The sequence below is a fragment of the Orbilia oligospora genome (genome assembly GCF_000225545.1).
Source record: "Orbilia oligospora ATCC 24927 unplaced genomic scaffold scaffold00007, whole genome shotgun sequence".
NCBI classification, from domain to species: Eukaryota; Fungi; Ascomycota; class Orbiliomycetes; order Orbiliales; family Orbiliaceae; genus Orbilia; species Orbilia oligospora.
Genome location: NW_011645564.1, coordinates 1,248,486 through 1,261,149, shown reverse-complemented (window position 1 = coordinate 1,261,149; position 12,664 = coordinate 1,248,486). Strand labels below are relative to the sequence as shown.

The window sequence follows — 12,664 nt, the reverse complement described above, 5'->3', positions numbered from 1 at the left end:
CGCGAGGGGCGGGGTTCTAGATTGTGGGTAAATCAGTTGTCTTAGTTTTAAAGAATGAAATGCGAGTGAATAGCTGAGGATCTTTTTATGAGTTACTTCTTGGAGACTTTTTTTTTTTTTTTCACATGTATATCAGGCCAATCGAAGAGGTTTGAATATCTGACGAACGGTTGTAACTCGCCACTTTGTATCCCTGCATTTTTTTTGTGCGCAATGCTACACAAAAGTTTACAAGGTCAAGGGGCCTAGTTGATTGGCAGTACGTACGACTCTGAGTCGTTTGCACTGGCTTCTTTGGGTCGTATTTGCAGGTTTTGATAACTACTTGAGGATTAACTTACATTAGAGTACTAACATACCTTTTATGGATTTATGTATTTATACAGTAGGTTTCTAAGTCTCGAGACTAAATACTTGCTAGTTAGACAGGTATTTGAGTAGTTAATACGTGAATACTGGAGTACCGAGTTCGCTGTGCATATTAGCTCTGTGCTCGCAGGCTAAAACGCCAACACTGTCAACACAAAACAGAGATGTTGGAATTTAGAACAAGCCGCTCTCGATGCGGGCTAGATATATTTATAGTCTCTCGTTGATAGATAATACGCTTATTTAAGTCATTCGAATTTATGACTTCCGTTAAATCAACATTTTAGTACTACTAGCTTCGTTCGAGGTGACCGGGTGAGTTGCTTCTTGGACAAGCTAAGGTGTTTAGAATTTAAACACTCTTTTGATCTCCGGAAATCAGTAATATATATAATATAACCCTATCAAGTGACAGGATATTGAGGATCACATTTCATAAAAAGCTCTGGAAAACAAAGTTAATGAGTAATAGGACTCAAGAGGTCCTCTAATTATATTCGCCTCAACATAATCGTTATTTCGTGATGTGTAAAGGGAGATTTAGCCTGCTTTAAGTGGGAACGTGCCAGTACCCAGAACAGACCATAAGCACTTCTAGACCAAGTAATATACGATATGGTTTGAATACTGTAAAAAATTCTGAGAATTCTGAGAATACTATCCATACTCTTTAATTATCAAGCTTAACATTTCAAATGTATAATCTATAATTTAGATAGTCTACTACCCTCTGCTCTTGCCGCGGCAATATCGCCCCCGAGCGAGGTCTTTAGATGTTGCTCACCTCGATAGCGTTCATCAAAGCCTGTAGATGGCTCGTTCATGCAGATTGGACTAAGAATCTAGGAAAGGTACTGTGGTATCTATACATGCCTGGCAATATCTTAAACCAAAGCTACACCTTCATTTCATTATCGCCACGACTACCACCCTGACGTCTCTGTTGTTCGCTTTTCTATAAAACACTGAAACTGGCATAATAATTGAGGGGAGCAAACTGATTTTAAACATCCGACTTGGGAGTTTTCTATGCAGTCTCGATAGGAGTAGGGGCCATGGACTCTCTCTCATTTAGCATAGTTTTCTATCGCGGCAACCCAACTATCTGGATCAAAATCACCATCTTACTCCCAACCTCGCACTTCTCAGTCTTTCATCATCTCTTATTATCCTGTCTCTGCTTATCTTTCAACATCTTCTTCAACTTCTTCATTCTTCCCTCACCAGCATTCTATTTCCTCCAGCACGAGTAACTACTACCAAAACAATTACAAATTGAGCTAATCTAGTTCCCTCTACCTTCACTCACCAAACCACCAACGATCTCCAATCCCAATTCTTCATCCATTTATCCCTACCGCCATCCCTATTTCATACCTATCTACCTCTCAACTCTTTCACAGTATTATCAGCGATACGATCTAAAAATGCCTCCAAAAGATCTCAGCTTTGGACGCCTTTGCGCTGGATGTTATGAAGCCAATGCTTCTATCCTCACGAAATACCCTTGTCCGGAGCAGACGCTACCCATCATCTTAAGCTCCTACTTCGAAACCAAAGGCAGATTCAAGTCACGAAGATTCATTGCCATCGATTTCACCAATTGGAATAACAAACGATGCAGACTCACGATTCCAGCCAAGGCGGCTCTGTTCAATTTACTAACCGACGAAACGGTCTACATCGCGTTGCACGACTTGGAGAAGCATGGCAAGATTACGGTAAGTTCCGCATCCCTATTTCCCGATTTCGATAATATAATATTAGAGTAGCTAACCGGTGATACGGAACAATTATAGCTGTACGTCGCAACTGAAGCTAGCGTCGCTAGCAATTTTTCGAGTTACGCTTGTATTGATACCAAAACTCAAGGAGTCGATTTGATGGAAACCCCACCACCAATTGTCAGGCTCGAGCCAATAAACCTTCGTGATGTTACCAATAATTTGATCATTCTTCGCGAGTGCACGAATTCGTCTGAGGACCTGCTTGCGTTCTTTCAGGATATTGAGAGGGCTTCTGATCAAATCCAAGTTGTGCAAAAAGCCCTGGCTCCTCGTACGTGGGACCCTGAACCAGAACGTACGGCTCTCCAGCAAGATATCCGACAAGAGCAACGTAACCCCACAAAGAAAAATCAAATCGGCTCTAAGATGTCTAGATCACCATTACGAAATGATAAAAGAGCCACAGACTTCAGCAGTGAATCTGATTCGAACCTGGCTTCAACCCCCAAGAAGCCGTCGCGCACTAGACCACCCAGGAAAAGACGATCTCTAGGACTAGGAAATAAACCATATTTTTCGCAAGAAGCAAGTCATGAAACCAACGATAATCGAACCGGTGAAACTCAGCGCCAAGGTTCTAATGTGAAAATGAAGGTGGGTCAAAATTCCAGAGGACGTGGTAATAGCTTCTCTGGACGAGGGTCAAGAGCTGGGAAAGGATGTCGTGGTGGAAAACGGGGTAATTCGAATAAAAGAATTGTATCTGGACCAGCTTATGGAAAGCCAGCTGCTAAGATCGAAACCTTTGAAGATCTTAATCCAGGAAACAGAAGAACTAGTCTCGAAGCCAGAAGAACTAGTGCCGCACAATCGACCAACAATACCAATCACCAATCTGCCTTGACTGACCAACCACCGCCTGAGATCGAGAACTTGAATACCGGGGGCAATCGAGGAGGCTTTCATCGAGGAGGCTCTCAACGTGGAAATACTCAACGTGAAGACGTTCAACGAGGAAATATCCAACGAGGAAACGCTCAGCGAGGAAACGCTCAGCGAGGAAACGCTCAGCGAGGAAACGCTCAGCGAGGAAACAATCAGCGAGGAAACGCTCAGCGAGGAAACAATCAGCAAGGAAACAATCAGCAAGGAAACTCCCAACGAGGGAAGTCTCAGCGAGGAGACTCTCAGCGAGGAAACTTTCAACAAGGATTTCGTGATAGAGGGGGAAGAGGCTCTGGACGCGGGTTTCGTGGACGCGGTTTTTAACCATTTTGAAAATCAGCACTAAATGTCGATCAATATCTCTCCCATACTCAACATCGACTACTCGCCTCCTTTGGAAAATCATTTCTTGAGTAAAGTTACCTCCGAAACCTCATAGTCCTCGCCAGAATATCTTTTTGAGAGAGCTATTTCAGGGCTTTAGCTCCTTGATTAGAGTTTTATTTGAAACTAGTATAATAGCTAGAAAAAAAGATTAAAGAGGAAATAAACCCCACAAATTCCAGGGAACTTAACCCAATTAATCCCGAAGCCATCTCATGCAGGTTCACAAATTCCACCGTAATTACTGATATATTTTGAGTAGTATATCTACTTCGTAGCTTTGTAGCAACTGTAAAATCAAATCTTTGTCAATGTTGCAAACAGTGAAATTCTTTATTTATTGTACACGTAAACTTGTATATCAATTTATGTTAACAATTGATTTAAATAATCTATAACCCGATAATATCGATTCAAAATATTTAGGGTTTTCGAGGCAAGCTGTTGTAGTTGTCCACCGGGGCAACATCCTTAATCTTTTCCCAGATGGCATCAATCCCTTTCACTGCCTCTTCACTCAATGGGCCATTATTCAACCATCCAATAGTCTGCTTAATCCTTGCCTCGTCATATGCTCCGAAAATAACACCATCACCATATTGTGACTCTAAGCTGCTATGGTATCTAGCCCATCTATACCCCAACTCAGCTAATGAGATTTCTTCCTTCTTTGCAACCTGTTCCCAGTCATCAAGAGCACTTCTCAGCTCCTCCTTGTCGTACAAAGCTCGGTAGATATCACCGAGCGGGGTACCCGGAGTCCATCTGCCGGCAGCAGCAGCAAGTTGTTCCTTGGTTTTGGCTAGTAGTCCACCGGCTAGTGGGGAATAGGCGTAAAATGAAATTCCCAATTTGCGGAGGAGAGGAAATGTAGTGGATTCTTGGGCTCGAGCGAAGGGGTTGTAGTTCCCTTGGAAAACGGTAGGTTTGACCCAACCCTTTGACGAGGTGATGTCGTAGACCTTTTGGATGTCGTCTGGGAGGTAGTTCGATAGACCGAAACGCTTGAATGTACCTTTTTCATAGAGCTTTTGGATACCTTCAAGAGTATCTTCCAATGGAATAGAGCTGTCCGGGGCATGGAGATAATAGATATCAATCTAAAACATGAAGCAGGGAAAATTAGCTTTTCAGATAAAACCGAATTCGCGAAACCCCCGACCCATGATCGGAATCCGCCAAAGAGTCAATAGGTACATACAGGTCCCAACTTCTCACTTGCATAGGCACCATGCTCTAGTACACCTTCCTTGGTGCCAGAACCAGGTTTAAACCCACCACCTTGCTTGGTAGAGATAATAAATTTCTTATCCGCAACCTTAGCCTTCCCAAGGGTTTCCTCAGCATCGCCATAGATTTGAGCGGTATCGAGGTCTTCAATACCAAGACTACGAAGGAGATCAAGGGTTTCATGAACGTGGGTGACTTCTCCAGTTTCTGGATGAGGAGAGAGCTGGGCAGCACCCCAGATAAGTTTGACTGGTGTCGACATGTTGAAATAAGTTATTATTCGATATCCAATTGTATATAATTAAGAAGGTGAGGAAGATGTAGTATTCAGTTAAGAATACCCTTTCGAAGATATATTCTATAGAATAATGCGTTTTATATTGATTGAATGAGATGTAGGATAAAATATTCCGGGTCAAAAACGAAATCCAGTGCCCTTTATATACAATTTCGGGACACACAGTGAATCCATGTTGACACGCAATGCAGTCCTATAATGGCATGTATTATTAACACCTGGTCCTCTAGCTCTCCAGTGTGATCTTCAAAAATGGGGTATTCCCGCCCAAAAATTGCGGAATCGAAAAATGTGGAACCCAATGCAATGCGTATGGCTAAGCTAGCTGAACTTGATCAAGATTACTAAGAAATCCAAATCCGTCACATGTGTTGGTGTAGACGATACCACAAATGGAATCCTCGAATCAGAACGAAGAAGCTTAATAATAACCTTCGTATCGGGCCGCGGTTATAGTATTGCCTCGCATACGAAAGGAGACCTATTAATGTACGGCCGAGAGTCGGCAAAGAGCTTAACCTGGATGACTAAACTGGTTCCCCCAGCTCGGTCTCGTATTCTAATACCAACCCTTGGCCGGCTTACCCTTTGTGCGACGTTGGATCCTGACGTAAAGCTGCCATCATGAGTCGTGCTTTACATGCATTATACATTCGTATACGATCATATGCTGCTTCGTGCAGCGCGCAGCTGGCTGAGCATCGGCATAGAAACATATCCCGAAAAACCGGGTGTCCGGTAGTTGAAAGGGATAATTTCTCTCAAAGGGACATGGATATCGCTCATCTCAGAATTACGGTTGAGCGAACGTTAAAAAAACAACAAAAACAACTGAATAAACTAAATACATTGAACAAAAATTAAGAGCTATCATAGCTTCTCATGTAAACCGCTGACATCTTGGAAAAACTTATCTCCGCTTTTTCGTGCTTGATAAACTTCGAATGGAGTTTATGGAGATAACTAGTACGTCTCGTTTACAAATAGGGTTAGTTGGCTGGGTGGTTCCGAGTCGTAGGGCTTAATTGCTCCGACTTAATTCGTTCGATCGTGGTTATCTGCACTATGCGACATGCTACAATTAATTTTGGTTCAAGCTTGCACGAAATACGAAAGCTCCCTGTTTTTACCTAGCCCGTCCGGCTGATGCTTCCCGACGGACAATGGACTAGATGCATTGAACCCCCCCAATAAAAAGTAAGTGGAACCTCGGAGTCGGGCGATAATTGAGAGCCGAAGGAGACTTTGGGCACGCAGTCTCGAGCTTTAAACGGACTGGTTCGGCCCAACCAAAACGCCGCCGCTAGGGACATTGGGCCAAAGAGCCCCACTACGAGCATTGCGCAGAGAGGATCGATGATTAATTAAGCAGATGTTCCAAGTAGTTAGTTATTAACTTGTACTCCTGAGCCGACTCTAAAACCCCCTATAAATTTCATGAACACGTCAATAAGCAGTTTTATACTTAATTCTACTTACGATTGATATTCAAGTTTCTTTATTACGCCCCCTTCAAATATTAATATCAATCCAGGATCAAGATATATCGATATTATATATATAACATGTACAGTTACGATACAATACTTATAGACAGGATAACACAGCCGATTAATGAAATTTCGATATCGATATCTAACGCGCCAATCATAATTCCTTGTCCATAAATTTCAGCTTCCGTAATCAAGTTAACGGCGGCCCGAATGACTGGGCATTATATGGCGTATATCCGGGTGGCAATCCACCAGCAGGTGGTGGGGGAATACTATCCGGAGACAATGCTGGTCTAGGAGATACCGGTGGATGCGGATATTGGTGTACTGCCATTGGAAGTATAGGCATATTCGTAGGATAATGTCGTTGAGTCTGACTCGGGCCATGCGGTAACTGCCACATAGGCTCCGAAGGCGTCATTCTCTCAGCCTGACGCCGTTTCCCAAGTGCGTATGCGAGATAGGCGATTAAACATAGACATAGTGCCCCTATAGACCCGCCGACTGCGCCCCCAACGATGACGGGATTAGGTCCGGAAGATGAGGCGGGTGACGAAACATTCGTTGGGGTGTTAGCATCAGTTGAAGTCGTTTTAGATCTACTGTCTGAAACGATATTCGAAGGTGTACTTCGTAGGGATGTATCGAGTGAAGGTAAATCTGGTGTCGGCGAAGGACTTGGAGAAGGTGTCACGAAGATAGTCGCAATTGAAGTTTTGATAGTGGTTTCGATAGAAGTCTCTATTGATCTGAGTGTAGATATCTGTGTAGATACCTGGGTGGATACGGCGACTCCAATTGTGGTTCTAATGCTATTCCCGCCTAAAGCTCAATTAGCCATGATATATGAATGGTGGATTTATGAGATTTTAGAATATATGGTGCTGACTTACCAACCAAAGTAAAAACATCAGTTCTTTGTTCGCAATGCTCTCCATCATTGTCACGTTCCGCAAAATAACAGAAGAACGCATCAACATTGTTACTACAGGGGATGAGGGGCCCCCATTGGCTATATGTCCCTTCGTAGATACACTCGCTTAAACAAGCTGAAGACCCCCATGATTGATCCGTACAACTACCTCTTGCATAAATTGATACATATCCTTTATCGGTATTGGCATAAGAATGGCATACACCGTTCATAAGGCAGTCAGTACCGTATGCACAGCACATGGAGTTGCTGGCACTCGGGTCGCAGGGTAGGTCATTAGATAGAGAGCCATCGGGAAAATAACATGCGCCCCTTGTATCGGATATAAACGAAATTATTATTATAGCAAGGATTGTTATTGCAGATCGCGAACTATGGTATAACCTGTCGAAAACCTGGGTTCGTAGCGGGGAATACACCATTTCTTGAATGAGCAGGTATTTAGGCTTGTTCCGTGGCCGGGACGGTGCCTGTAAAAGTTTGTTTCAAATCAAGCGAAAGGGACCCTAGGCATGCTTATATAAATTATAGTGAAGAGAGGCTGAAATTATTCCCCAGGAGGCTGAAAAGTACATGGACCTCAACAACCACCATCCCGATCGTGAGGATTCCGGTTCTCAATCAAAAGTGGGGAAGATATGCCGGCAATCGTTTCAATCTATAGAACAATTGGATGATACAACCATGGCCTTTTAACTAAAAATGCACCGTTTGTTCGATTAACTACCGTAACGCATGCCGATATCGCGGAACCGCAGATTTTCCTCGTGGCTCGCGACTTATAATTGGCCCCAGGAACAGACTAATCAGTACCGCATGCATGAAGTGCGATACTTTTGGTCCCCGTGCAGAGCCTCCTTGATCTGGCTACCTTCCCTGAGAATTCGCTAACGTTATTCCAAGATAAGGACAACCCCGTGCCTATCCCGTGTCCCCCAAAGGAATACCTGCATACCTCGCCGGCGCGCCGTTGCCCTATTCGATTTTCGGTTAATCAAGACAAGTGAAAATTGCGAGATGAATAACCCAATTACAAGCTGTTGATTTGGTATCAATTTGATAAGATCAAACTGCAAATTCTTCCTTCCCAGCGTTTCGTTTGTTTAGCCTCGAGGTTATTTATTCCTTTCTCAGTACATACTTACTTACTTTATATACTTCATTTAAGTTGGTTTCGTCCCGCATTCGAGCCGAAGAGCCCCCTGGAATTGTGTTGCTGAAGGTTTTTCCAACACCATGGATGGTGGTCTTGGCTATCTTGGATTGCACATCGGCGACTTCCGATAGCTCTTTCGATTTCGAATATTCTCTCCTTGCCGAAGCCAAATTCTTATAAGACAGGCGTCTCGCTCATAGTAATTATCTTTATTTGTCCGACTGAGTAGCTTAGAAAACTCAATTGACCGGAGTCGGGAAACTTCTTTCTATCTAACATCCTGCCGCTTGGATGCCGCAGCTGCCAAACTCAACAGCTACCTCACGGCTGCAAACAATCATCTCACACCTTTCCATAGCCTCGTCTACGCCCCAAATGCCTCCAATCACCTGTCACGTCCTCGACACAGCCTCTGGCGCTCCAGCAGCTTCGGTACCGGTTACCTTAAGCCTTCTATCACCTTCAGTCGCTGCTCTCTCATCATCGCCCGAGCCTACTCAGGTCGCTACGGCTAGCACAAACGCCGATGGAAGGATAACGGCCTGGTCGTCAGACTTCAAGATCGAGAACGGTCAAGTCTACAAGCTTCGGTTCGAAACATGGGAGTACTTTAAGGGGAATACCTTCTTCCCATACGTGGAAGTTACATTCGTGGTCAATATGGAAAAGGATGGGAGAGACCACTACCATGTACCCGTCCTATTAGCACCATGGAGCTATAGTACTTACCGTGGAAGTTAAACGAGCTATTCTTGAATGGGTAGATGGATGGGAAAAGTCGGCAAGTTTCATAACTTGCATGTCCGCCAAAAACTGGGATGTTAAACTAGTAATCCGGTCATAAGACCTTCTAAGGGAACAGGTTTTGAAGCCAGCTTACATCACCATTGGCAGTTGAGGCCGTCAGCAGCTGCATGAATCCCATTTCTGATAAACTTCCCGCAATGAGCTTTTGTGTAACTAAGCTATAGGTCGACGTCACGCATGTGTATAGGGTTGGATATCAGCCATGTCTTATATTTTATGGCTAGTATACATATGGACCTGATGTTTCAATAAGCAGTTCACCATGTACCAGTAAACTCAGCTTGCCCTTAAGTTCTAGACTTGAGGTGGTAGACGAGAATATCATGTCATGTCATCAATGCAGTAGGATTTGAATCCTTGACTCTGTTGAAGGGCTGAGCTAATGCTCCGAGGTGTGTTGCTAACCGCGGAAAAATACAACATTGGCAACCCATGGCCAACCAGTCATTGGCCAGGTCTGCAAGATCAAAGAAAGACCGGCATTGGGTTATTACGGACGTCATTCGGATCTAAACCCTTCGACTCTTCGGGTGGTCTTGGGGTATAGGTGCATACTGGTACATAGTTTGGTTACGAGACGGTACTACAAAATGCTATTTTGTAAATTTTATATATGCTATAACACAATTGCATATTGCATATACCGGATCTACGGCGGCTTAATATTAATAGACTTATTTCTTCCTTTAAGGTCCCTTTCATGGCTTTTGATCAGCTGTGGTTAATCAACTACATGAGTGCATCGGTGCCTTGCGACCAACCCTAGATTGCCCCCTAGCCATTCGATCGAAGGTCAAGAACGATTGGCTCCACATCGTAGAGTAAATTCCTAGGGCCAAAGACAATCTACAGAATAGGAATATGCAAGAGTTTTAAGTGCGTATTTTTTTTTTTTTACATTCATGCAAACTATCGAACAAATTGTTTCATAATATAATCAAGGCCGAGATCTCGAGATGATTCTTGGAGGGCCTAGAGATCAATGGTGATTAGGGCCAACTGCAGTTTAGATATGACACATTAATTAGAAAGGCAGCGATCATCTCTAGGTCGGGCCCTTTGTTGCAATTAACGAGATAAGATTGTATATATACGGGTTGAAACATAAGAGTGTCACTCCAATAACTGAAACACGGAAACGGAACGGGCCCTTTTAGTGACCTCGCCGTGGCTAGCCAAGTTTTGCATACGTACGCTTGCACAATCAGCAAACAATCAGCAACTGCACGAGCGGAGATTTATGGAACTGATAATCCTATACGAGAATGCCATGGTTTCTTTATGGTCCGTGCAGGTGCATGTCTCATGATCAATGACTTTTAGGCCGTCGGTCAAGTCATCAAGGACCAAGAAATTGTGCCAGAGTGTATTCAGATGTCGATGTTTCGAATGTTTCTCAATTGATCTAGCTACTTAGGAAGGTGATGACGTTCGATATAGAAGTCCTGTATTTCCTTGTTTCGGGAATTACCGTTGTCTGTCTTGCTAACTATCCGGTAAAAAAAGAGGTGGGTCACTGAATCATGGAGATCCGGATATGCCCCCCATGCTTAGTTAGGGCCGTGCCTTCCGGGTTAGCGTCAGCAAACTTCAGTAAGAAGCCGTAGGCATGTATATATGTACTAACATAATGTTGATATAGAGGGACTACTGCGGCTGACCCACGATCACTAGATATCACGAAATCGTTTCACTAGTGTAAAATCGGCACCCGAACCAACTAGTATATCGTAAGGTTTAACATTTCTTCAATCAAAACTAAAGAAACCAGAAAATGGAAACTAAAGAAACTACACTAAGCCTACAAGCCTTGCGGGTGCTCGTATGCAGACACTAGATCGATATTAACTACCTGTATAGTTCGCTTAGATTTTTTTGCTTATATAGTTATGCATAGTTACGAGGCCTATAGGTAGTATTTACCGCGACGATCCAAGCCAATACCTTCCCCTTTACCACGCAAATCCGATAGGCTCACGGCCATGACACGATATCTGTCGCGTTCGGAGATGCCCATATTTCATGCAACCTCCAACGTGCAGGCAATTACACCAGCTTAGCCTCCAGACCCGGCACATATGAGGGCAGGGAGCTGCAGGGCCGAACATTTGGTCTCCAAGCCTAGTCATTTCCTCATGCAGGTTGAAATTAAACCCCATTCCTGGCACCGACATACGATCGACAAACGAAGGCCACCCAGTTCTTTAGTCAGCTTGACTGAATACCCCGTCGTTTAAACATATGTATCTATCCATGGTATCCAACATGCACCTATATTGCTTCTAATATATCGAATGGAACCTATAGTACAGTGGGGGCTTGTGGATATAGGCCTATGGTTTGCATGCATGATACTCACAACTAGAAATAACCTTGCACCCCGTCGCCGGCTGCTTTATCCGCAGCAATGTTTCCTGAAAATTTAAGACGATCCGATAGAAATATTTTCAGGGCTGAAGTGACTCAAATCGAGTGCAAGGGAGCATATCGCCATAAAATCCAACATGCAATTGTCATTGGAGAACTTCATCAGCACCTTGCACCTTGGCAATCGCGGATGTTACGTACCCAAGTACACAACCTTATATAGAAATTTAGAGTATCCAATAATGAGAGTTATAGATCACGAGTCAGTAAGGCCACAGGAGCTTACCCGATTTCATCGTACTTAACTACAGAGTACACGAAGTTGCTAGCTCGAGCGCTCTGTGGATACCAACCTGTAAGCGAGGTAGCACCCAGAACTTTCCCCACAAGGTAAAACACTTGAGAGGATCCGAACAAAAAAAGGTTTTTCGGTGTCCCAGATATCCGACTTGCGAAGTGGGTTCCATAGAAGGGCCGAACAACGCTTCTTCCTTTCCATGCATGAAAGTTTTCTGCAGGTTTTACTCACCGTACACATATACAACCCTGGAAAGAAATATAACGAAGGTGGGGCTCTCAAAATTCCTTTTTATGTCCCGGAGGAAAAGGCTTTTTTTTCTGTTCTTGTGACAGTGTGGGAGCTAATTATAAGCCATCAGAAGGACAGAAATTCCTGTTCTGCCCGACTTGCATTGAACCGTGCGCGATGGTTCGTTGGATCTAGTTAAGGCAAATATCATGAGCCCCAGCCAGTCTAACTATTCCATGTCAGTCATGGATCCATGATAGATAACTTTCAAGTTAAGCGAAGGGGGCCCACCGATTGGAACACTGCGGACTTGGCGAAGGGGTACAAAGGTATCCAGGTATTGAATGTCGCGACAATCGGTCCGACTTTTTGAACTGCAATAACAACATTGCAAAGTACCTTCCAAGAAATCTAGAGAAAAAAGG

The 12,664-nt window shown here is 43.7% G+C and overlaps 4 protein-coding genes across 4 annotated transcripts; 2 read left to right on the top strand and 2 right to left on the bottom strand.

The window, feature by feature from the left end:
* Positions 1-1,796: 1,796 nt before the first annotated feature.
* On the top strand, positions 1,797-3,365 carry AOL_s00007g347 (uncharacterized protein; the record flags this gene model as incomplete). The annotated part of the gene is made up of 2 exons (XM_011120248.1): positions 1,797-2,090; positions 2,169-3,365. 2 exons carry the CDS (start codon positions 1,797-1,799, stop codon positions 3,363-3,365), a joined length of 1,491 nt encoding a protein of 496 aa, XP_011118550.1.
* A 482-nt stretch (positions 3,366-3,847) lies between these two features.
* Positions 3,848-4,917, bottom strand: AOL_s00007g346 (uncharacterized protein; the record flags this gene model as incomplete). The annotated part of the gene is made up of 2 exons (XM_011120247.1): positions 3,848-4,525; positions 4,627-4,917. The coding sequence occupies 2 exons, from the start codon at positions 4,915-4,917 to the stop codon at positions 3,848-3,850; spliced, it is 969 nt and encodes a 322-aa protein (XP_011118549.1).
* A 1,719-nt stretch (positions 4,918-6,636) lies between these two features.
* On the bottom strand, positions 6,637-7,592 carry AOL_s00007g345 (uncharacterized protein; the record flags this gene model as incomplete). The annotated part of the gene is made up of 2 exons (XM_011120246.1): positions 6,637-7,187; positions 7,340-7,592. The coding sequence occupies 2 exons, from the start codon at positions 7,590-7,592 to the stop codon at positions 6,637-6,639; spliced, it is 804 nt and encodes a 267-aa protein (XP_011118548.1).
* Positions 7,593-8,911: 1,319 nt separating this feature from the next.
* On the top strand, positions 8,912-9,277 carry AOL_s00007g344 (uncharacterized protein; the record flags this gene model as incomplete). Its single annotated transcript, XM_011120245.1, has 1 exon — positions 8,912-9,277. One exon carries the CDS (start codon positions 8,912-8,914, stop codon positions 9,275-9,277), a length of 366 nt encoding a protein of 121 aa, XP_011118547.1.
* Positions 9,278-12,664: the final 3,387 nt, after the last annotated feature.